We start from the raw sequence: 27,497 nt of genomic DNA on the forward strand, positions 1-27,497 counted from the left end.
CCCAGTATTAGTATAGTGTTCCTAATAAAGGGAGGCCCTGTCCAGTATTAGTATAGTGTTCCTAATAAAGGGAGGCCCTATCCAGTATTAGTATAGTGTTCCTAATAAAGGGAGGCCCTATCCAGTATTAGTATAGTGTTTCTAGTAAAGGGAGGCCCTATCCAGTATTAGTATAGTGTTCCTAATAAAGGGAGGTCCTATCCAGTATTAGTATAGTGTTTCTAATTAAGGGAGGCTCTACCCAGTATTAGTATAGTGTTTCTAATTAAGGGAGGCTCTACCCAGTATTAGTATAGTGTTTCTAATAAAGGGAGTCCCTACCCAGTATTAGTATAGTGTTTCTAATTAAGGGAGGCTCTCCCCAGTATTAGCATAATGTTCCTAATAAAGGGAGGCTCTACCCAGTATTAGTATAGTGTTTCTAATAAAGGGAGTCCCTACCCAGTATTAGTATAGTGTTTCTAATAAAGGGAGTCCCTACCCAGTATTAGTATAGTGTTTCTAATTAAGGGAGGCTCTCCCCAGTATTAGCATAATGTTCCTAATAAAGGGAGGCTCTACCCAGTATTAGTATAGTGTTTCTTATATTAGGGAGGCCCTATTCAGTATTAGTATAGTGTTCCCAATAAAGGGATACCCTACCCAGTATTAGTATAGTGTTCCTAGTAAAGGGTGGGTCTACCCAGTATTAGTATAGTGTTTCTAGTAAAGGGTGGGTCTACCCAGTATTAGTATAGTGTTCCTAATAAAAAGGGAGGCCCTACCCAGTATTAGTATAGCATTCCTAATATACAGATACCTTAGCCAGTATTTGTATCGTGTTCCTAATAAAGGGAGGCCCTACCCAGTATTAGTATAGTGTTCCTAATAAAGGGGGGCCCTACCCAGTATTAGTAGTGTTCCTAATAAATGGAGACCCTACCCAGTATTAGTATAGTGTCCCTAATAAAGGGAGGCCCTGCCCAGTATTAGTATAGTGTTCCTAATAAAGGGAGGCCCTGCCCATTATTAGTATAGTGTTCCTAATAAAGGGAGGCCCTGCCCAGTATTAGTATAGTGTTCCCAAAAAAGGGATGTCCTACCCAGTATTAGTATAGTGTTCCTAATAAAGGGAGGTCCTGACCAGTATTAGTATAGTGTTCCTAATAAAGGGAGGCCCTGCCCAGTATTAGTATAGTGTTCCTAATAAAGGGAGACCCTACCCAGTATAAGTATAGTGTTCCTAATAAAGGGAGACGCTACCCAGTATTAGTATAGTGTTCCTAATAAAGGGAGCCTCTACCCAGTATTAGTATAGTGTTCCTAATAAATGGAGACCCTACCCAGTATTAGTATAGTGTCCCTAATAAAGGGAGACCCTACCCAGTATTAGTATAGTGTTCCTAATAAAGGGAGACCCTACCCAGTATTAGTATAGTGTCCCTAATAAAGGGAGGTCCTGCCCAGTATTAGTAGTGTTCCTAATAAAGGGAGGCCCTACCCAGTATTAGTATAGTGTTCCTGATAAAGGGATACCTCAGCCAGTATTAGTATAGTGTTCCTAATAATAAGAGACTCTACCCAACCTCAGTATATGCTCTATAAAGTGCTCAATGAGTTTATATGGTTATGTACATGCACCAAGTTGCATACAAGCATACACAGCCACATACACTGAAGGTAAGGTGGGCAGGGGCATCACTGCTGTATAGGAGTCTGTTTTATGTCCCCATTATGATTTGCCCTTGTTTCTCCTTCCTAAAGAAGAACTCCAGTGAAAATAATGTAATAAAAAAAGTGCTTCATTTTTACAATAATTATGTATAAATGATTTAGTCAGTGTTTGCCCATTGTAAAATCTTTCCTCTCCCTGATTTACATTCTGACATTTATTACATGGTGACATTTTTTCTGCTGGCTGGTGAGGTCAGTGGAAGGAGATGCTGCTTGCATTTTTTGGCAGTTGGAAACCGGTGTAAACAGCCATTTCCCACAATGCAACAAGGTTCACAGACAGGAAACTGCCAGGAGTACCACGGTCCTCAGAGTTTCTTGTGGGAGGGGTTTCACCACAATATCAGTCATACAGCGCCCCCTTATGATCAGTTTGTGAAAAGGAAAAGATTTCTCATGGGAAAGGGGGTATCAGCTACTGATTGGGATGAAGTTCAATTCTTGGTTACAGTTGCTCTTTAAAGAGAATCTGTATTGTTAAAATCGCACAAAAGTAAACATACCAGTGCGTTAGGGGACATTTCCTATTACCCTCTGTCACAATTTCGCCGCTCCTCGCCCCATTAAAAGTGGTTAAAAACAAACAGTTTTAAAAAGTTTGTTTATAAACAAACGAAATGGCCACCAAAACAGGAAGTAGATTGATGTACAGTATGTCCACACATAGAAAATACAATCATACACAAGCAGGCTGTATACACCCTTCCTTTTGAATCTCAAGAGATCATTTGTGTGTTTCTTTCCCCCTGCAGCTATCTTCCACTGAAGTGTCAGGCTGTTTCTTCCTGCAGAGTGCAGACAGCTCTGCCTGTATGCAATTCCTCAGTATGTGAAAGCCCAGCCAGCTCAGAGGAGGATTTATCCAGCTTGTAAAAGATAAGAGAGAAGCTGCCCTAATCTAAATAATACACAGGCAGTGTGCAGAGAGGGGGCTGGAGGGGGGAGATGCATCACAGAACCACAACACTGAAGAACTTGGCAGCCTTCCAGACACAGGCTGACAAGTCTGACAAGAGAGAGATAAGTTGATTTATTACAGAGATGGTGATAGTAAAACGTGCTGCAGTAAGCCAGAACACATTAGAATAGCTTTTGGAACTTGTAGGATGATAAAAAAACAGGATGCAATTTGTTACGGAATCTCTTTAAGCTCAGAGATGAATTAAGATGTAACGGGTCCCCAGGCAAGGAAATAGATTCGGGACCCCTTGTGGTCCTTGTGGTAAGCTGAAGTGGGGAGAGGTCAGAGAAGGTGGCAGGTTGGTCCCTTGACACCCACTATGCCCCAAGCACCTCCCTAGGTTGCCTGGTGGATGATCCTGCTCCATTTTTCCCACAGACACAAAAGCGAGTGAAAACTTTGGATAAAAACAATATGGTTTTTATTATCATTTAAATACAAAATACATCTTTGACAATAAGGTCACTTGCATGATGAGATGGCACAATATCAAACCTCCCTACACCTGAATGTCCAGTGCAAAAAGTGATTACTAATCCTCACTGGCTTCCTGGATTCTGGGGGTTCATTGGTAAGGTTAAAGGAGAACTGTAGTGAGTGGGATATGGAGGCTGTTATATTGATTTCCTTTTATGCAATACCAGTTGCCTGGCTGCCCTGCTGATCCTCTGCCTCTAATACTTTTAGCCCTAGACCCTGAACAAGCATGCAGCAGATCAGGTGTTTCTGACATTATTGTCAGATCTGACAAGACTAGCTGCATGCTTGTTTCTGGTGTGATTCTGCAGGCAGATAGCTCAGCAGGGCTGCCAGGCAACTGGTATTGCTTATAAGGAAATCAATATGGCAGCCTCCATATACCTCTGACTAGAGTTCTCCTTTAAGATTTTAGCACGGACAGAGCAGAGAAACACAGAGGACTTTTTTTGTGTTTTCTTCCCCCCCTCCCCCCTAATAATACCTAGAATAAACACCCTCTAAGTTCAAAATCAGTTAAACTCATATCAACGTCCCAAACCTAGATCAGAAAGAACAAAGATAGTAAAAACATACACAATTCTTAACTCACTGGTTACCAGAGATTAGGGATGATGAATGATCTGCAAACACTTCTGTATTTATGCAAATTTTTATGCAAATATCTGCAGCTTCAAAATGGACCAATCAACTTGTAAATATTTGCATCTCATTGATCATCCCTACCACAGATTAGAGAGACGCAGCACTTCCAATCCCACTGACAACCAAGTGAAGGATACTGGGTAATATACCTCTAAACATTGGAAGAGGCCGAGAGGTGTGGCTAAGTACAGATTTATCCAATTGCTCAATGGAATCCTCTCCAGGGATCTACAGCCCCAAATACGCCCCATCAACTTTTAATTGCTTCTTTGGCAGTTTACCAATTAAAAAAAATAGTGACAGTTCCCATCGACTTCCATTAAAGGGGTTCTTTCGCGAAAAAAGTAGGCAGTTAAAAAATGTGACGGATGACAGGTTTTGGGCCAGTCCATCTTTTTAAGGGGGATTCTCAGGGCTTTCTTTGTTTTCAACAGCATTTCCTGAACAACAGTTGCAAAATCTAACTGGCATAATAGTGTGCAAGTGATTAGGGAGGCCGGCTGGTATCTTGCTATTTTGGCAGTTAAACTGCTGTTCAGGAAATGCTGTTGAAAACAAAGAAAGCCCTGAGAATCCCCCTTAAAAAGATGGACTGGCCCAAAACCTGTCATCTGTCACATTTTTTAACTGCCTACTTTTTTCACGAAAATACCCCTTTAAGTGGGCAGATGGGGAGGGGCCTAGGAATGGCAGGCATTGAGTGGTACAACACAAGTGGCTTGATCAGTTCCCGTTAGATTTCTTTCGAAATCCAATCAAAATATTGAGGTGGCAGAACAGTCAAACGAAGCAATCAATATCAATTGTATTGGGCCATTTTCGGTTTGTATATGGGTAAGTTTCAAGTGTGATTTTCCTATTAAAGCATCATCATGCAATAATGTATAAAAGTTTCCCATGATCAACTATGCCGGCATCTTGCCCAATTAGTATACCTTTAGAAAATTATTGCAAGGCTGCAAGTCCGACAACTATTGAGAGGGAAGACCCTGGATCTCAGAGCCTTCCTGTTCCTCTCTCGGTGCTTTGGTTCCTCAGCTGTTCAAATTTGCCGTTTCCAGCAGTCCTTGGAAGCATTTGCGTCTCCAAAGTTCTTCTAAAGACAGTTGGCTCCATACTGCACATATGCAGTCTACTTCGGACTTGTGCATGCGCAGTATAGAGCTGCCCGTCTTCAAAGGCGTAAGTGCTTTCAAAGCCTTCTATAGAACCCCAGAGGCATATTCAACCAATTAGTCAAATAGCTTCAATGGAGGGGGTGGGTGGGACCGAAAAACACAGAGAAAGGACTGTGGCTCTATTGGAGCCAGGGCCTTCCCTCTCCATAAGAGGGTATCTAACTTTTTTTTCCAGATTGCTTCAGTCTTACTTTTTTTTTTTCAGACCCAAGACTAACTCGTGGCCTCATGTTTCACAGGCAGAGGCAGTACCTCTAAGATGATTGTTTCAATGTTAATTTAATCAGCGCGTCAAAAAAATTAGAGCTGGGGCCAGCATGTCTGTCTACCTTCCACTGCACTAAGAAACCTTGACATGCAGGGAAAGGAAGCCATTCTTCTATTCACCATCAAGGCAACTATCCTGCTTGTCTGTAATATGTCCTGGGCTGATACGAATCCCCTCAGAAGCTTGAACTGTCTGTACTGGATTCATAGGTTGGTTTGTGTCGATTCCTCCAGGAACTCAGTGCAGACTGACAACGTTTCCAGGGGGCAGATTTGAACCTTGGACACATCAGATGAGTTGGAAGAGAAAAGCTTCCTTAGTGAGAAGGACTTATTTTGTTCTTTAAATAATGAAGTGTCAGCCTGGCTTATTTCCTCAAGGCAAAGACAGGTCCTGCTGCTGTCCTGAAGGTCGAAATCAATGCTGCAAATGGATCATGGAGTACTTTTAAAAGTATTCTGTGAAAAATGCTTTAAAAGGGTCATCATTTAAGGTGCAAAAGCTATACACACACACAAACACACAATTTCATATTTTAGTATACAAAGTGTTCAGATTTTTGGATTTTGCTTGTTCGTGCAAGATAAAAACATTTGATCACATGACCTGAAGCTGCTGAGTTGAAAGGGGTCCGCTACATGGATTGCATCATCATGCTGCTCAGACTGCAAGAGGGTGGAGCAAAGACCAAAGTCTGAGAAAACCACCACCTACTACAGTAGCAAGTCCACACCGTAGGAAGTGGCTGCTGAGGGAGGTGCTGATACCCAGATAGGTAAAAAAAAAAAAAAGTTTTCTTAAAATGGACTTTTGAGGCATCAGCTAAAGTGGAAGCTTGTACACTGATAAAACAAGCTGCTGCACAGAACAAAACACTTGAGTCTGGAGTAGGGTTTTAAATAGGCAACTTACATTTTAGCAATTAAATCCATCCAAAAGAAGTATTTAAAGAGAACCCGAGGTGTGTTTAAAGAAGGTTATCTGCATACAGAGGCTGGATCTGCCTATACAGCCCAGCCTCTGTTGCTATCCCAAACCCCACTAAGGTCCCACTGCACTCTGCAATCCCTCATAAATCACAGCCGTGCTGTGAGGCTGTGTTTACATCTGTAGTGTCAGTCTCAGCTGCTCCCCCGCCTCCTGCATAGCTCCAGTCCCTGCCCCCGTCCCTTCCCTCCAATCAGCAGGGAGGGAAGGGACACAGGCGGGGACTGGAGTTCTGCAGGAGGCGGGGAGAGCAGCAGACTGACACTATAGAGATAAACACAGCCAGCTCTGACAAGCTGTTTGTCAGCAGCGTGGCTGTGATTTATGAGGGATTGCAGAGCGCAGGGGGACCTTAGGGGGGGTTGGGATAGCAACAGAGGCTGGGCTGTATAGGCAGATCCAGCCTCTGTATGCAGATAATATTCTTCAAACCCACCTCGGGTTCTCTTTAAGTTTTGGGAGAGGCAGCGGTGGCCTCAATCACCAGACATCTGAGAGAGTCTCCTCTAATGAGATTCCCCAGAGGTCTTCCATGAACAATGGTGCCACTCGTTTCTGGCCTACTATTAACAATGGTGCCGCTCTCTTAGGACAGGAGTCCAGCCATTTGTGTGACGCCCCTATCTGATACCTAACCGCATCTGCAGAGGGCAGTAACTGGTATGTCTCTCCACAAAGCAGTCCCAGTGGCTAGAGCCACCCCCCTCCCCCATTTGTGACTCCACCTCCAGCCAACCACTCAACATATTTTAGAGGTTTGGCTTTTTATTACATTATTGGTTTGTCCACTAACGGCAGCCTCCGAAGCAAGGGGAAAAGAGTTTGAAAGGACCCTAAAATGAAATATAGGAGTGGGTAGGAGAAGGCGCTTGGCCATAATACTAGTCAATATATTTCTGGAATCCCATAATCCTTATTTTGGCTTTAAAGGGATATGTAGGTTCCCAGATAAGACTCCAAATGCCTGCCACACCTTTTCTTTAAACATGAACGACCTATTTGGAGTTTCCTCCTCATTCAGAAGTCTTTCACAACAAGCACATCCCATAGCACATGAGGGTTTCCATTCCGTGAGCCAGAGGACGGCCCCCGGGAGGAGGAGCATAAGAAGCATTCACCCAACTGTTTATCCCTCTTGCTGAAGAAGATGCCGCCTGAAGAGCAGACACAAAGAATTCCATTATGAAACGCACGTCCGGCTGCTCTAGGATAACACGATCGTGATGAGATTCTTCTTTATGTACCTGTCCTGTAATCATTTTTAAAGGACATTAGGGCTCGTTTCCATGCAGCGCAAAGCCCCGGTGGCTCTGTGCGTCACTCCCGGTGGGGATGGGGCTAGCGATCCCATTCATTTCACTGAATGGGACCGCAGGCTGAAGTGCCCTGAAATGCAGCAAACCATGCGTGGTGATTCAGCGGTGAATCGCCGCGTATGCATGGAAACGGTAGTCTGCTGTCCATGCGATAAGCGCGCGTGAAAGCATGCTATATAGACAGGAGCCCTAAATGTTACACTTTATACAAAAATGTATTATGCGCAACTGAAACACTCCTGTGTTGTGGGATTTGCTTGTTGTAAATGATGTGATGCGGGGGAGGGGGGGGGGGGGCGCTATAAGACTATAATGTTTTCGGTGTTCTCTCCTGAGCAAGAATGAGCAATTAAAGGACAACTGAAATAAGAGCGATATGGAGGTTGCCATATTTATTTCCTTTTAATAAACAATACCAGTTGCCTGGCAGCCCTGCTGATCCTCTAATACTTTCAGCCATAGCCCCTGAACAAGCATGCAGCAGATCAGGTCCTTCTGGACATTACTGTCAGATCTGACAAGATTAGCAGCATGCTTGTTTCTATGTGTTATTCAGACACCACTGCAGCCAAATAGATCAGCAGGGCTGCCAGGCAACTGGTATTGTGTAAAAGGAACTAAAAATGGCAGCCTCAATATAACTCAGAGATCAGTACTCTATTAGGTGAAATCAGTACTCTCGTAGGTAAGATTGGTACTCTTATAGGTACTCCAGTATCATTTCACCTTAAGGTTATTGTACTTTCTGGCAAGAGGCAGTTTGGCACCTGCGGGGAGATAGTCCGTAAGATGCTAATGGTAGATCGAATGGCTCTGTACATTTTTAACTTTGTGTGATTTTGAGAACATCTTGGATACTCTACACTTATTTACACCTCAGGCTGAGAAGCACCAGCCCACACAGATCTCAGCTTTGGGTGGATCCGAACTGGTTCATCCAACGACCAGCTGCTTGGTGCCCCCTGGGGACGAGCCTGAGCTCCTCCCCCCGCCTGTACACCACTATAGAGCCATAAGGGAGGCCTCCTCCACTGCATTCTCCTTAACACAAAGTAGAAGTTTAACCGAGGCTCCTTTTCAACAGCATGTGGGCGGAGTTTGGACCTCCAGTGGTAGCGGATGTATCAGGTCAGATGCTGGCAGACGGGGATGAACTCACACCAGCCTCAACCCACAGCATAAACGGGGGTAGAAGCAATCCCTTTACTTATCTCAGCGCTGCCAACAGCAGCCCGACAGAATATCTTCTATACTTTTTTTTGATCAAGGAAAAAAAAGAAGAAAAAAAAAAAAAAAAAAAAAAAAAAAAAGAACTGCATGTCTAAAATAAAATGGTAAAAAGCAGCAATGGATTCACTAATAGGATCCAATGTTCATAGTTTGTCCTGGCCTGATGAGGGGGCGGGATTCGCACACACACAGCTTGATTGGACGGCAGGGCTCAGTCTGGTCTCAGGACACCACATCTTCCACATAGTTGGCCGGATAAAGTCCTATTTTCCCAGAGAGGAGGCGTCCCCTGCACCAGCCCTGCTCGTCTTCTGAGCCCAGCTTTACGAGCTCTTCTCCTGCGGGGCAAAGAGAAGATGGACAGAAGGGTGAGGAGTGGAGCAGGATAAAGCAGACATACACAACGGGGGCTCGGATAAAGCCCACTGCTTTCCAGCTTACAGAACAGAGAGGAGACAAGTAATAACAGAATGTGATGTCATGTGATCACAACTAGCCAATCAGAGTTCTAAAATAAAGAAAAAATAAAAAGCCATTTACAGCCACGGTCTGATTGGCTATGTGCGTGGTTCAAAGGCACAAAGTTAAAGTGGACCTAGACTCTGAGCTTCCTTCCTGCTCCAAAAATTAACCAACAGCATACTAACCTTAAAAGAATAGAATTTCTTTGTTACAGCGGATACAAACCTGCAATAAATCTACAGTGTGTCTACTTCCTGTTTTCACAGAAGCAAACATGGGGCTAACATGTGTTTACATATTAGCGAGGACTGCCGAAGTTCTGTGCTAACAGCTGAGAGATCAAATTATTTACAGATGAAGGGGAATTGGGCTCTTCTCTCTATGAAAACTAAAAGCACACAGGGCGCATTTCTCTGTGTCCTGTGCAAGAGTTCAGGTCCACTTTAAATACAATTATTAAACCAGTTTAAACTCTTACCTCCTCTCTGGAAAGAAAACAGTCAATGGTGAGGTTAAGAACTATAATCTTATTGATCCAAATGAACAGAACTCAGATTGCACCAGGTTTCTCGGGACTAGGTTCTCGCTTCCTCAAGCACACAGAGTAAAATCTCCAATGAGCGGAAGTAGAACTAGCTAGGCTCTACTATGGTTTATTGGAGATTTTGCTCTATATATCTGAAGAAGCGGGAACCCCACCCTGAAAAAACGTGTTGCAATCTATGAGAGTTTTGTCCAATCTATGAGAGTTTCACATCAGAGGACATAAAAATACTTACCTGGGGCTTCATCCAGCCTCTGGCAGCAGATATGTGCCTCACCGCAGCTCCAGTGTCCTGGGTTCCCCTCTGTTGGAGATGCTGACCTGGCCATGCCGAGCTCCAATAGCTGGGAGCTTTCTGTGCGCAGAACGCTCCAGGCCACGTAAGCGCTTTTAGCACGGCCGTGCACGCATGCATCTGCAGAAGATGGCGAGCTGCGGTGAGGGACATATTGGCTGCCAGGGGCTGGAGGAAGCCCCGGGTAAGTTCCCCCCCCCCCCCATTTCCTTGGACCTGTCCTTTAAGCCCTGTGCCACAAACTTGCTACACCATTGGTTCCTCCTACATTCCCCTCTCCCCTTCAAGTCTGATGGGCTGGTCAGGATTATGGAATGTTGACATGCAAATAATTTCGAGTTGATGCAGCATTATGCAAATCCTGTGCAAATGTATGTAGCTTGAAAAGGAACCAATCAGATCCTGCTGTGAAAAATTTGATTGGTCCATTTTCAAGCTGCATAAATTTGCATAATTCCAGCATCAACTTGCAATTTGCATATCATTGACCACCTCAGTTAGCATCTTGTCGACCATCGCAGCCCCAATTCTGTAGCAGAGTAGCCCGTTTTCCCATCAAGTCTCTCACTAGCATTTGTGAGTCTATTGGTGCCAGCATCTTCCGTGGTGCAGTACAATAGGCAATACATAATATTATACACAGTTACATAAATAATGATTGATGCAAATAGGACAGAACTGAAAAACATTTGCAAATAATGTGACTCATGATAATTTTAGAAATACAATAAAGTCCTTCTTAAAGGGTACCTGTAACTACGAAAAGAAAAAGTTAGTTACTTGCCTCAGTAGGGGGGAGCCTGTGTGGTCCAGAGGCTTCCTCCAGTTTCCCTATGCCCCCCTCCTGCATTGTGCTGGGGACCCTCTAAATCTTCCAGCATGTCTGCACTGCGCAGGCCCAAAGTAGGGTCAGTACCTGCGCAGCAGCTGGCAGCCACTTATACACGGCTTTCTCACCATGCACGAGTGGCTTTGTACTACTGCACAGGCCTGAACCCACTAGAGACTGTGCAGTGTGGCCATGCTCATCCACAGGAAGAGGAAGTGGGTCCAGGTTAACAGCGGAGGGGTCGCAGAGGATCGGGGAAGTCTCTGGAGTTAACGTAAACCTGTAAAGTTACTTAAGTCAGTAAGGGGGAGTCTCTGGAGTCCCATGTGATTTATGCAATTACTGATACATGACAAATCAGCAGGAGGCCAGGGAAGTGGTATTGCTAAAGGCTGGTTTTACAGTAGGACGTTGTAGTCCCACGTTACAGCAGCCAGTAACGCAGCCTAACTCACAGCACTGTAAAATCAATTGTGCTGTTCACAGTGCCCACATTGCATCACATAGTAACGCAGCACATTTAAACAAAGTGCTGCATGCTGTACGTTATACTGGGCTAAGCAGCGTTAGACTGCTTGCACATGCTCGGTAATGTTGGAGGAGCGTTGGAGAAGGAGGTCTCCCCTCCTCCTCCGCAGCCAGCCACATGGCTAATTAATATTCACTGTGGTGACTCGTGGTGGGACTGTAGTGTTGTCCGGATCATGAAGAATCCATTTGATCCAGATCTTTTTTGTGAATCGAATCATCCCAATGAAAGATTCAGTTAACAGTGGATGTCTGTCTGGAAGTAACAGGAACATACAGAATGTACAGTGCAGGGAAAGTCCTGTCCTGCTAGTCATTTCATCCCAGTCTGCTTCCCTAGTAAAATGATTCAAATGATTCGGGTTCAAAGATCCGAATCTTTTCAATGATCCTATTCAAATGATCCTATTCAAATGATCCGAATCCTTAAAAAGATCCGGAGTTCCTATCACTAACCTGGAGTGGCTGCTTTGAGAGCTGCATAACGCAGCTCAATCTGACGTCCAACTTCAACACCACCATGCGTTGCGTTAGGGGCACGTTATGCGACCATAACGTCCCCTAAAACGCAACGTCTTGGTGTGAAAGTAGCCTAAAAGGAAATAAATATGGCAGCCTTCATATCCCTTTAATTTTAGGTGTTCCCTCTACCTACGCCTATCACTAACCTAACAGGATTTAAGCCCGACGAAGGCTGCAAAGCCAAAAGCTTGCTTATTCTTATTCTTTTTAGCTATCCTGATTAAAACTTCTTGCTTAACCTCCCCACCTACCCCTAACACTACCTCCCAACCAACGCCTTTCACTGACTCCCAAACCTAAGCCTAACACTAATTCCCCCCACCTACACCCATCACTAAACTCCCTACCTACCTCCAACACTACCCCCTAACCAATGCCTATCACTAACCCCCAGACCTACACCTAACACTAATCCCCCCCCACCTACAACTATCACTAACTGCCCCACCTACCCCTAACACAACCCACGCCTATCACTAACCCCCAGACCTACGCCTAACACTAATCCCCCCCACCTACACCCATCACTAAACTCCCTACCTACCTCCAACACTACCCCCTAACCAATGCCTATCACTAACCACCAGACCTACACCTCACACTAATCCCCCCCCACCTACAACTATCACTAACTGCCCCACCTACCCCTAACACAACCCACGCCTATCACTAACCCCCAGACCTACGCCTAACACTAATCCCCCCCCTACCAACACCCATCACTAAACTCCCTACCTACCTCTAACACTACCCCCTAACCAATGCCTTTCACTGACCCCCAGACCTACGCCTAACACTAATCCCCCCACCTACGCCTATCACTGACCTCCCCACCTACCCCTAACATTACCCACAACCAACGCCCATCACTGACCTCCAGACCTACGCCTAACACTAAACTCCCTACCTACCTCTAACACTACCCCCTAACCAATGCCTATAACTAACCCCCAGACTTACACCTAACACTAAACGCCCCACCTATCCCTAACACTACCCCCCAACCAACCCCTATCACTAACCCCCAGACCTACGCCAGACACTAACCCCCAGACCTACGCCAGACACTAACCCCCTCCCCTACGCCCATCACTAACCTCCCCCCAACCAACAGACCTATGCCTAACACTAATTCCCACCACCTATGCTAGTCACTAACCTCCCCATCTACCTCTAACAAACCCCCCCCAACCTACACCTAACACTACCTACCAACCTACACCTAACACTACCCCCCCAACCTATGCCTAACACTAACAAACCACACACACACACACACGCACCTATCACCTACACTAACCCCACCACATCTATTCCTAACACTAACCCTCTGACTGATAGCAAGTGCTGATGCGGGCTTCAGCTACATAATGGCCAAACCCCGGGCAACTGATTATTTCTTCCCCCTGCTGCTTCCGCCGGAATCCTACATGATAGTTGAACGCTGTGCACCACATACTAACCTCTACTACCCCTATCCAGGGTTCAGCAACATGACAGCCAAACCTCAGGGGTGCAGCTTACTGAACCCCGACCCTATCCAGACCAGCACCATGACGAGAGCACCACCATCATCTCCTCTGGAGACGAAGCACCCTCATGTATTTTACCATATCAGTGGGAACATTAGAGAAAACACATACCCTGCTCTCTGCTTCATCCTTCACTGCTCAGCTTGCTTGTTATCAGCCCTGATAAAATCCCCGACTGAGCATTCGGTCTGGCTTTGCTCAGGAATCATTATAGCTGAGTCATTATAGCAGAGCCAGAATGGGGCAGGCTTGGGCTTGAAAAGACTTCAGAGAATAAAGACTAGGCTAGAATGATTACCGAGCAAAGCTAGACTGAATGCTCAGACGGGGATTTTACCAGGGCTGGTAACAAGCAGGCTGAGCAGTAAAGAATAAAACAGAGCATGGTAGGTGTATTCTCTAATGTTCCCACTGATGTATACAGTAAATACCTAGGGGTGCTTCATCTCTGGTTCACTTTAATGACCACCGGCATGAAGTTAGCCCAAATTACTCATTTGGTGCTGCCATAGCCAAAAAATTATGTTGTGGTCTGTGGCGATGCCCAATATACCAATTGCCCAAATTACCCGAAAAGTGCAGAGGCCCACTTTTAAAACCCTTAAGCAGCTGATTTATTTTAGAGGCTTGCAAGTGCTCCAGGCCAATTTTTTTTTATTTTTTATATTACTCATTTCTTAGATGTCCTTGATTCTAATAAGTACTGCTGTAATGTGTATTTATGACCTCTTGTCACTAGGTGGCAGTGTGAGACAATAACGGAGGACTTTTGCTTTCAGTTTCTATATTTTCTGCTAACAGAGAGACATCAAAGCATTCCAAGAATTTACAGCACAACAAGTTCTGCCGGCTAAAGACAAAAGCAGCGCACTTATCTCAAACGAGAACTCTATTGAAGCTGCTAAGGGATTATAGTACCATCTTCAATATAGAGAAATGGAAACAACATGAACCGTTTCTGTACTTTGCTGGATTAATACTGTCAGCTGCTGAGCGCATATCTGCGTGAAATAAAGCTGGAAAAATCAGCGTTTTAGTGCAGAACAGAAGCCATAGACGCAAGGACGTCTTAAAAGATTACAGGAATACCAAGATTATTGGACCGTGCTATAACGATCCAATGTGCATGTACTGTCTTCACTGCAGTGTCAGGAGTATTCCTAAACCCCCTACTGCTCGTAGTACATCCTGTTCTGAGCCGTAACCTGGTAGTTGTCGGCGACCCGTGACCTGGCAGTAGTTCTCCAGCGCATGCGCAATATAATCGACCCAGCGCTTAAACTGCGCTCCCAGCTCTCAACCAGATCCCTGAACTTGCTGTGCGTTACTGCACAGGCACCGCCTAGTGAGACGTGTTTGCGCACACCAGGATCTCCAGAGAGCTGGAGGCATGGTCAGAGAACTGGCTCAGTTGTACTGCGCATGTGCTGGACAACTACCTGGTCACAGCACAGAATACAATAGATTAAGAGCAGTGGGGATTGGGGGGGAGGGTGTTTGGAGGGAAGTTTAAAATACTTCGGACACTTGAGTAAGTCTTTTACAGTATGCAGTGTTCATCGCAGAAATTTTTCCCAGTCGGTTGGCATGGATGCATGGCTGGTGCAACTCTACCTACAGCATAGGGGGAGGTGAGCAGATAACAGCTGGGTGCAGCACCGGGAGAACACCGCGTATGTGCACGTAGGACCGTTTTAGTACTGCTGATTCATCTTCGTATTCCTTTAAGCCTTGTAAACCCATCTGGTTTTGACTGCCCAATTTTACCACCACCATGTAGTAGGAGAGATTTCCTACACAGTCTGTAGTATTCAAAATCTGCTGGCACTCATACTACATGGAGGTGGTAAAATTTGTCAGTGATTGGCCAATCAAAATTTGATGCGTATACCAGGCTTTACATTGCTGGTACAGAAGAACAGAGACACGCAATGAGATTTAACGATTTGAAAGAAAACCAATTTAAAGGACAACTGAAGTGAGAATAATATGGAGGCTGCCATATTTATTTCCTTTTAAACAATACCAGTTGCCTGGCAGGTCTGCTTATGTATGTCTGAATAACACCAGAAACAAGCATGCAGAGAATCTTGTCAGATCTGAATGTCAAACATCTGATCTGCTGCATGCTTGTTCAGGGTCTATGGCTAAAAATATTAGATTAGCAGGCTAGCCAGGAGACTGGTACTGTTTAAAAGAAAATATTGCAGCCTCCATATCCGTCACTACAGCTGTCCTTTAAGCTCACATGCAAATTGCAAGCCACTTGGGAATGGGCCAATCAAATGTGCTTAGTGAATGACTGGCCCAATTCCAAACTGCATCCAATTTGCATGCAAGCCAATTATTTGCATCTCATTGACTAAAGTAGCACTCTGCTTGTAGTAACCTACCTTTTAAAATCAATTCTGATTGGTTGGTATTGTTACTGCACTTTGTACATTGCTTCTTACCTGGTTTAAGGCTTTTAACATGCATGTCTTCGAGGCTTGACCATGCTGGAATTAGTGTTGTGTTAATGGTGGGTTGATGGGTGACGAGGGGGAGTGGCAAAATAGAACATCATGCACCGGTGCCAGGCTGCATGCTCTGCCGGGTGTCAGATTCATGCACTACGGCCTGACTGGGGGCGGGGTTGTGGAGTGGGGGAGGGGTTGGGGGCGTGCCTGTGGATAGGAATGAGAAAGGGTTGTTAAGGGATAGGTTAGTGCTCTGTACCTGCCGCAAAGCTCAGCTCGTCAGCTTCCTGTCCAGTGTAATCATACAGAGCCCGCACACGCACGCCCTCTACCTGTGACACCTCCCGACCGTTACTGTCCAGGGACTTCCTGGGGCTGTCATCTTCGGACCACTCAGATGTGTCGTCCTTACCACCACTGCAAAAACCACATGGTTAGCCATACTCAGCAAATCATGAAAATAGAACAGAGAGAAACAAAAAACAGTTACAAACGGAGATATTTTAAAGCAGAACTTCAGCCAAATTGACATCTGGTTTGAAAAATGTACTGGATTGGTCAGAAGAGGTTCCCCATGACAGAAGAGAAATGCAGAGGAACAGGAAGTTCCGGTACCACAGGAACAGGAAGTGTGGGCAGGGGGCATGTTGGATCAAGCTATACACCAATCTATGCAGTACAAAGCTAAGCGGCTGCTCCTATTACATTATTGCAGATCCTCAATTTTTTTTTTTATTGATTATTAGAAATGGTCAATGACAGGCTAATAATTCTTGTCTGCTTTCAGATTTAATGCAGACATTATGGAGCGATCACAAAGTGCACACCGCTCTGTCGAGACAGATTAGGGAGTGGGAGTCTTGCTCAAGGACTCTTTGCTGAATAGGTGCTGGCTTACTGAACAGGAGGAGCCGAGATTCAAACCCTGGTCTCCTGTATCAGAGGGAGAGCCCTTAACCATTACACTGTCAAGCCAGTCACTTCTGGCACAATCTGTGAGAGAATGGATACAGTCAGCTGATTTTCTCAACATCATGCACTTGGGGACCAATGGAGACACTGACAAAATCTCATCAATATGCCATAATAAACTTCTGGGTGATCGTTCTAAAACTTTGATACCCCCTTGTATTTAAAGCCTGGCAGAGGATCTACACCTTCCAACACTCGACCCAAACCAGGACAAACAAAATGGCTGAAGTTCCAATCACAATTATGCAGGCAGCCACCACCAACTGTTCTACCTGAAAGCATCCAATCAGAACAGTTATCTGGCCGGTTGGTATGGGTAACCGCTAACTTGCTCTTTGAACCACCTTTTCTTTAACAAGCCAGGAAATCATTGGTTGCCATTGACAAATTTGTAATCGTATACATGCAGTTTTTTTTATTAAAAAATGCAGGACTAACGGCAGCATTGTGTGCAGAATGGAATAACTCCTAGCGGGTTGTGGCATTTTCAGTCCACCAATAGATTCCACGTTGCTCGGCGTTATCACAAAGTGCACATCGCTCTGTCGAGACAGATTAATAGCAGAATTTTCTGACCACCGTAAAGATTGCAGGGAACCTGCTAACCACCAACACCCAGAAGATAGACCTGCATGAAGGAATTAGTAAGAAGAGATAGCCCACGTTTATGCCCAACTATAGACAAGGAAGTTCTTGAAACCCATCACCGTTATCCGCTATAAAGTCTACGGGATTAGGACAGAGTTTAGAGAAGGCCATTACGCCTTTTGAGGAGCACCAAGCAGGTGCTGTACTAACTCTGAGCGTGGTGTGTCCGTTAGGGTGGCATAGAATTCCTGGTCTTCATCTGCGTAGGAAAACCTGGGAGGAGGATGTCAAACAGGTGAATGCCAAAGTATCCTAAGACTCCTATCCATAGGTTACTACTTCCTTGCCATAGTATGTTCGTTTGCTGGACTGAAAACTGATTCCGGAATCTCGATGTGCACAACTGTGCACTTTAAAAACAAACCCTTTCTAGTCTCAAGGTATACACACGTGCAACTTCATGTACGAGCAACTACCCAACACAACGAACCGCACGACTTGTTGTTTGCAGGGCCATTACGTACACACGCGCGGACCAACTAAACAGCCAATTCATTTAAATACCAAGCGCGCACCATATCTGCATTCAAAAAACAAGTTGTTCAAACAACTTGTACCCACATGGCCAACCTGCATGACAGATTGATCTGCTGGTTGGATTGGGCAAACCGCCTCTATCAGTCGCTCGTCTAGTTTGCCAGTGTACATACACCAAACCTATCGCCCAACAGAAAACTTTGACAATAGTTGGGTGCAAAAATTGCACGTGTGTATTGTCCTTTAAGCAGGGCACCAACTTGAGCATGCAAATTCGGGGCGGTTTTTCTTTTTTGTGTGAGTCAGCAATTGCGGGGGGTTTTTGTGCTTTCCGCCTGCAATTTTTTAGTTTCGGAACATTTTTATTGCATTTTTATAAACTGCAGCAAATTCTACACACTTGCAGCTTGCGGAAACTAGAGGCATGCAGCCAGTTTTCTTAATGCAAAGCAAATGGGGAAAAAAATGCAGAATCTTCTGCAGCCCACAGAAAGACATTACAAGTGCAGTGCAGAGTGTTTAACATTACCGCATATTTATTGGCGGCGATTACCCCAATAGTGTGCTTGGCCTTAGGGAAATATGCAGAAAAGCAGATGAACGGGGGTTTCTGCTGCTTCTCAGAGATCTTTGTAGTCAACTGGACTCCTACTTTGTGGAACGTTTATGAAGAAATGTGATCAGCTTGACTTGTCACTGGTCGAGATTACAGAAAGTCCATATGCAAAGGCCACTAGTTACTTAACATAACCATTGTCTGGGCTCTCTAAAATTAGTTTGGGATTACACAGATGTGTTCACCAGCAGAGATGGCAATGCTTAAAGCGGAATATAACCCAGCATTTCAACTTTGCTCTAAAACATTATTTACAGCATAGTATATGCAACCAGCAGTTTTTTTTACTAGACCAGCATTGGAAGGGTTACAAACAGAGCTTTAAAGTTCTGTGGAGAGAAATGCAGACGCATCCGAAGTTTAGATAGATACATTTAAGTAAACACAATGTAACAAGTGGTGAATGTTACACACTCTCTGGCTGTCCTCCAGCTCCTGCACAGTCAGAGAGTGTGTAACATTCACCACTTGTTAAATTGTGTTTACTTAAATGTATCAATCTAAACTTCGGAAGTGTCTGCATTTCTCTCCACAGAACTTTAGCTCTGTGTGTGTAACCGTTCCTAAGATGGTCTAGTAAAAAAAAAAATGCTGGTTGCATATAATATGCTGTAAATAATGTTTTAGAGCAAAGTTGAAATGCTGGGATATATTCCGCTTTAAAGGTACATATACACGCCGGATTTTTCCAAACGACCGGTCGTTTGGACGTCAAGTCGGGCGCGTGTACAAATGGTCGTTCAGCTGATAACACTGGATTTGCCCGATCCTCCAAGCAGATCAGTCAAAACCAGTCTTATCAGCTGAACGACCATTTGTACACACGCCCGATTTGAAAAGTACGAGGTGTGTACGCCTTTAGGAGAACTCACGGAGAAGCATGTGATAAACTTGGACAGCTGATAGATTTGTAAGGTTCTGATTTGCTGTGATGACTTCCTGGATTTGCACATGACCAGCAAATCAGAGCCTTACAAATCTATCAGCTGATAGATCACATGCTTCTCCAGGAGTCTTGCTAAGCATTACTATCCCTATTCACCAGTGATGACCCTATAACTTCTCTTCTTTCAAATGTTTTTTCTTTATTTTATATCCACTAACCAGTTAAATTATTACCCTAAAAAAGTATATCTGTAAAAACCAAATTGTTAAAATATCCATGGAACTTCTCAGAAAACAATCTAATCTGGTAACACTGGGGGTTCTGTCTCACGTATAACTGAATTGAGGAATCATGTACTGTGGTCTCTTACCCTCGGTTCACCTGCTGTTGGGTGGGGGTCCCGGCAGACACACCATCCTTAGCTGGCACAATGCCAGTGAGGGTCACTTCCTCCACATTTTTACTGGCACGCTCCTTCTTGCTGATTGGTCTCTGCGTCTCTGGAGACCACTCCTGTAAGTGAGGAGGGAAGATCAGCGCATCAGTGCCTGAAGGCCTCAGGGGGATCGCCGTGCAGATAGTCCCCTACTTACAGACATGAGTTACAAACATCTCATACACGCAAATCTGGTGGAAACTATGCCTGCACTTCTAATGGGGGAAACCATGCCTTTTTGGTCTCTGAGCCCCTTAGACTTAAAGAGAATCTGTATTGTTAAAATCGCACAAAAGTTAACATACCAGTGCGTTAGGGGACATCTCCTATTACCCTCTGACACAATTTCGCTGCTCCTCGCCGCATTAAAAGTGGTTAAAAACAGTTTTAAAAAGTTTGTTTATAAACAAACAAAATGGCCACCAAAACAGGAAGTAGGTTGATGTACAGTATGTCCACACATAGAAAATACATTCATACACAAGCAGGCTGTATACAGCATTCCTTTTGAATCTCAAGAGATCATTTGTGTGTTTCTTTCCCCCTGCATCTCTCATGCACTGAAGTTTCAGGCTGCTCTTTTCTTCCTGCAAACAGCTTTGCCCTTGTCTGTAATTCTTCAGTATGTGAAAGCCCAGCCAGCTCAGAGGACGATTTATCCAGCTTGTAAAAGATAAGACAGAAGAGAGAAGCTGCTCTAATCCTAAATAACACACAGGCAGTGTGCGTAGAGGGGCCTGGAAGGGGGAGTTCATAGCAGAACCACAACACTGAGGAACTTGGCAGCCTTCCAGACACAGGCCGACAAGTCTGACAGGGGAAAGATACATTGATTTATTACAGAGACAGTGATAGTATAAAGTGCTGCAGTAAGCCAGAACACATTAGAATAGCTTTTTGAACTTGTAGGATGATAAAAAACAGGATGCAATTTTTGTTACGGAGTCTCTTTAAAGTGACCCTCCAGACTAAAAATCTACTCAGCAGAACTGAAAAGGCTTGGTGTTTCTTTAACAATTTCACAGCATCAAAACTGTTTTTCTTACCAAAGCATCATTTTTAGCTAAAGCTCCACCCATCAAAGAAAAAAAGCCCGGTCTTTTTTCCCCTGATGCTGTGCAGAGCATGAGTGGATTTCCTATGTTAATCACGTTGCCTAGCAACTGGGAGGTGTGCTCAGGACACAGGACAGTTGGAACTGTGTCTCATGCTCTGTCACCTCCTTTCAACCAAAAAGATGGCTGCCCTCATGAAATCAAACATTTTCCTGTTCTTTTAAAACAGGGTGGTTTAGAGATTATATTACCTGTCTATTTTAATTAACATAACTAATGTAACTTAATGACAGTATGTTTGTTTAGGCTGGCGTTCCTCTTTAACTAGTAGTTATGGGTTACCAGGACATCTGGGAATATTATAAAACCTTTAATAACTAAGCTTAGGTTCACACCAGACAGTGTGGAACACACATACATTTTCTAAAATGCAATTTTTTTGTTACATCGTGTGTTTGTGGCAAAATGCTTGTATTTTTCCACAGAAACACTTAAAGGATAACGAACGAGAGTGATAAGGAGGCTGCCATATTAATTTCCTTTTACACTATACCAGTTGCCTAAACAAACATGCAGCAGATCAGGTGTTTGCCATTGTCAGATCTGCATGCATGCTGGTTTCTGGTGTTATTCAGACACTACTGCAAGCAAGGAGATCAGCAGGGCTGCCAGGCAACAGGTATTGTTTAAAAGGAAATAAATATGGCAGCCGCCATATCCCTCTCGTTACAGTTGTCCTTCAAAGGGAACCTTAACTGAAAGGGATAAGGATGTTTCCTGTTAAACAATACCAGTTCCCTGGCAGTCCTGTCGCTCTCTTTGGCTGCAGTAGTGGCTGAATCACACACCTGAAACAAGCATGCATCTAATCCAGTCTGATTTCTGTCAGAGCACCTGATCTGCATGCTTGTTGAGTGGGTGTGGCTAAAAGTATTAGAGACACAGAATCAGCAGGAGAGTCAGGCAACTGGTATTATTTTAAAAGGAAAAATCCATATCCTTCTCAGTTTAGGTTCCCTTTAGGCTGCTTACACACTAAGACGTTACAGGCGCACGTTAGTGCAGCCTGTAATGCTCCCCCGAACGCACAGCAATGTAACACAAGTGGGCTGTTCACACTGCCCACGTTGCGTTACATTGTAGCGCAGAAAAGTGCTGCATGCAGTACGTTATAGGCGGCTAAGCCGCGTTAGACTGTTTGCACATGCTCAGTCATGTTGGGAAGGAGGGGAGAGCGGCCAGGCACATGGCTAATTAATATTCACTGCACTCAGTGACGTGTAGTGTTTACTTCCTGGAGCGGCCGCTCTGTGCGGCGATTGGCTGGCAGGACCACGTGATGCCGCATGCGTCCAAGAGTACGCATCACGGACGCCAGAGTGAGCTGCACAATGCGGCTCACTCCGACGTCCACACCAGAGAGCACCAGGCGTTGCGTTAGGGGCACGTTATGTGCCCTATAACGTCCCCTAAACGCAACGTCCTGGTGTGTAACTAGCCTTAAAGTGACACTGAAAAAAAAAAAAAAAGCGAATAACCCCCCCCCTCCAAAACAAAAAAACACAAAAAACAAAAATGAATTTTATGTGTATGACAGATAATGAACAGAACATTAGTAGCAAAGTTTTTTTTTCGTTATTTACCCTTTTATAACCATGCATAATTCTGTCATATTTGCAATTACAAACAACATTCTGTATTTTAAAACAGAGCAGAGCTAATGACACATTGAACTCCCCTGCAGTAAAATCTTATCTGAAGCTGCCTCTCACTAGTTCGCTCTCTGATGTACAGTATAAGTGCTTTAGAAATTTTTATTTTTTTTTAACTCTTCCTGTACTGGAAACAATATGAGACTCATATCTGTGCTACTAATATTGTATTTCTTAACTGTACTACACATACAAATCATCCCATAAGTTTATTTTCACTTCAGATTCCCTTTGAGAAAAAACACACAGGCTGTGTGAAATTATGTGGCAGCTTCTGATGTGTCGTTATTCTGGGATTTAGAGGGTCCAATTTATATTATTTAGGTTCATTTTAGCATAAGAATTCACGTCAGTGGCGCAGCTAGGGAGCTTTGGGCCCCAGTGCAGGTTTTACACTGGGCACCTCAAAGCACTCTATACATAATTGATATGGTGTACCAAAACCTGTCAAGGACAAGCGCAGTATTACAGAAGTAAGGCCTGGAACCCACTAAGAGCGCTGTGTCATTTGAAAAGCTCTTGCTAATGTAATGCTATGGGTGTGATCCCACTTGAGTGATGTGATTTTATAAAAACCCCCATAGCATTGCACTAGCAAGAGCTTTTTCAAATCACTAGTGCTTAAAAAAGGCTGCTAGTGGGTTTGAGCCCTAAGAAGGTGATGGGGAACAATTTGTTGATTACTACTATTCAAAGCATCTATATAAGGGATATTACCAGCACAGGACCAATAGACAGCTAATATTGTGGTTGAGGGGGGGCCGAGATGTAGTCACAACCTCTGCACCCCCTATTGCGTTGCCACTGATTCATGTAACATCTTATTGGACCTGGTTTCTTTTTTATAGCCATAACATCTTTTGTTGGTTTGACTAACAGCAGGTGTTCCGTGGTCGCTTCAGGGATTCACTAGGGGGTGCAACTAAATAACAGTGCACCAAAAAAAAAAACAAAAAAAAAAAAAACACCACAATAATGGTATTTAATGGCGATGTAAAAAACAAACAATCATTTTAAACAAATGATCCAAAAAATGATCCCATCACCATGCACTCCAAACTCTCTTCCCCAGAAAATACCGAACCTCTGCCACCCCTGATTAATGTATACGCCGGCAGTGTATACATAACGGATAATAATACTCTTGTTTCCCGGCATGTTCGTGCGGAGGTCACGGCGGGGAGGGGTCAGCGGGAGTTCAGCGTATGGGGAAATAAGGCATGTTTATTCCATTGTTAATGTAAAAGCTATTTACAGCTCGGGGGAAGAATGTCGGACATCCTCATTCGGTGACTGTTTATTTTATGGTAGCTGAAATAAGGATCCTAGCAAGGCGACCGGCAGGTTTGTTACCCGCCGACACCAGGCTGAGGTCATTTACAGTAAGCTCCAAGCAAAACTACCTCCAAAATCTTTTTACAAACGCTTATTTCCTCCCACCCACCAGTATAATTAAAATAGTCATAGCACCAAAACGTATAAAAAAAAAAAACAACAAAAAAAAAAAAACAACTCATCAAAAATACCTTGTTTAAACCTAAGCGCCAGCAACAGGGTCCCCGCCAGGTCAGCTGGCCCTCCGTGTACCTTATTGCCAGTAACTGGGTCACCGCCAGGTCAGCTGGACCTCCGTGTACCTTATTGCCAGTAACTGGGTCACCGCCAGGTCACCTAGACCTCCGTGTCCCTAATTTTCAGTAACAGGGTCACCGCCAGATCAGCTGGACCTCCGTGCACCTTATTGCCCATAACAGGGTCACCGCCAGGTCGGCTGTACCTCTGTGTCCCTAATAGCCAGTAACAGGGTCACCACCAGGTCAGTTGGACCTCCGTGTCCCTAATAGCCAGTAACAGGGTCACCGCCAGGTCAGTTGAACCTCCATGTACCTAATCGCCAGTAACAGGGTCACCGCCAGGTCAGTTGGACTTTTGTGTACCCAATAGCCAGTAACAGGGTCCCCACCAGGTCAGTAGGACTTCCGGGTACCTAATCGCCAGTAACAGGGTCACCTCCAGGTCAGTTGGACCTTCTTGAACCTAATCACCAGCAACAGGGTCACTGCCAGGTCAGCTGGATCTACGTGCACCTTATTGCCCGTAACAGGGTCACCGCCTGGTCAGTTGGATCTCCGTGTACCTAATCGCCAGTAACAGGGTCATCGCCAGGTCAGCTGGATGTTCCGTGCACCTAATCACCAGTAACGGGGTCACCACCAGGTTAGCAGGACCTCCGGGTACCTTATTACCAGTAACAGGGTCTTTAGGTACATGGAGGTCCAGCTGACCTGGTAAAGACCCTGTTACTGGTAATAAGGTACCCGGAGGTCCTGCTAACCTGGTGGTGACCCTGTTTCTGGTGATTAGGTACATGGAGGTCCAGCTGACCTGGTAATCACCAGAAACAGGGTCACCACCAGGTTAGCAGGACCTCCGTGTACCATATCGCCAGTAACCGGGTCACCACCAGGTCAGCTGGACCTCTGTCACCAGCTATATGCACTGGCTTAGAAAAGCTGTACACAGGATATACGAACAGTATTTTCAGAAAAGTGTTTTAGTGCATCTCCAGAGTGCCCATCCCCCTCCTCCTCCCCAAATATTTTGACTTTGTTCGGGCCAAGGATGCAGTCCTACGTTCCCATCTGTAGCATCCCCCTGATGGCTGACACGCCCGGCCACCTCGCAGGTTCATGTGTTGTATAGCTGCCCGCCATTTGCAGAGTTGTGAGTTCACACAATCAGCTCAGTCTAGGTTCTCCCCAAGATGTTTGGGTAAGAGATGAAAACGTTAATTTGGGCACTGTTGTCACCATGTTAAAGTGGGTGCCGCTTAGACCGCAACAGTGGCTATTGTGGCACCTTGGGGGGAGGGGGGGGGGTGATAATTTGGTGGATATTGCCTGGTAAATAATTGGGATTAGGCTGCTATTCATTTGAGTATTAGGGGGTAGTTGTACCGGTGCAGACTGTGGCGGGAGGTGGTAGGTTAGTATTAGGCGCTGGTATTGGCGGATAATGCAGGTGGTGAGGTGATTAGGGATCGGCATCAGGAGGAAGGGCTCGTGTGAGAGCAAGGCTAGGTTAGGGCTCGTGTGAGAGCAAGGCTAGGTTAGGGCTCGTGTGAGAGCAAGGCTAGGTTAGGGCTCGTGTGAGAGCAAGGCTAGGTTAGGGCTCGTGTGAGAGCAAGGCTAGGTTAGGGCTCGTGTGAGAGCAAGGCTAGGTTAGGGCTCGTGTGAGAGCAAGGCTAGGTTAGGGCTCGTGTGAGAGCAAGGCTAGGTTAGGGCTCGTGTGAGAGCAAGGCTAGGTTAGGGCTCGTGTGAGAGCAAGGCTAGGTTAGGGCTCGTGTGAGAGCAAGGCTAGGTTAGGGCTCGTGTGAGAGCAAGGCTAGGTTAGGGCTCGTGTGAGAGCAAGGCTAGGTTAGGGCTCGTGTGAGAGCAAGGCTAGGTTAGGGCTCGTGTGAGAGCAAGGCTAGGTTAGGGCTCGTGTGAGAGCAAGGCTAGGTTAGGGCTCGTGTGAGAGCAAGGCTAGGTTAGGGCTCGTGTGAGAGCAAGGCTAGGTTAGGGCTCGTGTGAGAGCAAGGCTAGGTTAGGGCTCGTGTGAGAGCAAGGCTAGGTTAGGGCTCGTGTGAGAGCAAGGCTAGGTTAGGGCTCGTGTGAGAGCAAGGCTAGGTTAGGGCTCGTGTGAGAGCAAGGCTAGGTTAGGGCTCGTGTGAGAGCAAGGCTAGGTTAGGGCTCGTGTGAGAGCAAGGCTAGGTTAGGGCTCGTGTGAGAGCAAGGCTAGGTTAGGGCTCGTGTGAGTAAGGTTAGGGCTCGTGTGAGAGTAAGGTTAGGTTAGGGATCGTGTAAGGTTAGGACTCGTGTGAGAGTAAGGTAAGGTGAAAGTAAAATATCTGAATTATGCAGCGATTCAGACTAACGATCCCAAGTTTTCTGGCCAAAAATGCAGCATACAGTGCATTTATTTTTGTTAAAGTACATGTAAACTTATTACACAAGTCTAGAGAGCTCCTTTAAGAACACCCCTCACCCTGTGACCCTCTTTTGCTGCCAGTTCAGGAAGGAATGCGGCAATATGCAGGCTATCTGTAGCTCATACCTCAAACTGAGGCCAGCCCATGGCCATGCCAGGCCCATGTGTGTTCCTCCACCACTTCAGATCCTGCTGGTCATCCGCCATCTGGATCCCCTGGTGTAGATCCCTGTACAGAGCGTGGAAGCTGCAGGGAAGGAAACGTGACACTGCGTTGGATATGCGTGTAACAAATCATCATGTTAGCTAATATAGAGATAGTCCTTGCTTTTTAAAGTGATCCTAAACCGAGTAAAATTATTTAAAACAAACACATGATGTACCTGCAAGTGAATATCACATACTTAACTCACCTGTCAGTTCCTCTCAGAAGCTCACCATTTTCTTCTGACAACGATTCATTCTAGTTCTGACAATGTTTTGTCTGAACTGAAATATAGCAGTTGCTGTCAGTTGTACTTTCAGTTGTAACTATCTTGCTCATCAGATATATATCAGTGTCTGTCAATGTCCATGTTTCCCTATGGCTCAAGTGGGCGATGTTACAGTTTAACTGTGTGCTGACCAGGAAGCGGTTATGAGGTAATGGCCATTTTTAAAATGGAGGACAGAGAATTCCATCAATCACAGCGGACAAACCGTACACAGGAGAGGAGAAAGAGATTGAGGAACAGACTACACAGGAGGCAAGTATGATGTGTGTATGTTTATTTTGACTTT

The 27,497-nt window shown here is 45.0% G+C and overlaps 1 protein-coding gene across 6 annotated transcripts in view; it reads right to left on the reverse strand.

The window, feature by feature from the left end:
- Positions 1-6,633: 6,633 nt before the first annotated feature.
- The window catches only part of PACSIN3 (protein kinase C and casein kinase substrate in neurons 3), a 156,762-nt gene continuing 135,898 nt past the window's right edge, over positions 6,634-27,497 (reverse strand). For 4 of the 6 annotated variants that reach the window (XM_068261605.1, XM_068261607.1, XM_068261606.1 and 1 more), the window contains 5 exons: positions 26,844-26,964; positions 19,916-20,058; positions 17,717-17,779; positions 16,206-16,363; positions 6,634-9,113 (listed from right to left, as the gene is read on the reverse strand). In XM_068261605.1, coding sequence (XP_068117706.1) covers positions 8,998-9,113; positions 16,206-16,363; positions 17,717-17,779; positions 19,916-20,058; positions 26,844-26,964 — 601 coding nt within the window. In that variant the 3' untranslated portion in view covers positions 6,634-8,997. The remainder of the gene's footprint in view (positions 9,114-16,205; positions 16,364-17,716; positions 17,780-19,915; positions 20,059-26,843; positions 26,965-27,497) is intronic. The other 2 variants (XM_068261610.1, XM_068261609.1) reach the window with 2 other exon arrangements.

The sequence above is a fragment of the Hyperolius riggenbachi genome, chromosome 11, assembly GCF_040937935.1.
Source record: "Hyperolius riggenbachi isolate aHypRig1 chromosome 11, aHypRig1.pri, whole genome shotgun sequence".
Classification (NCBI taxonomy): domain Eukaryota; kingdom Metazoa; phylum Chordata; class Amphibia; order Anura; family Hyperoliidae; genus Hyperolius; species Hyperolius riggenbachi.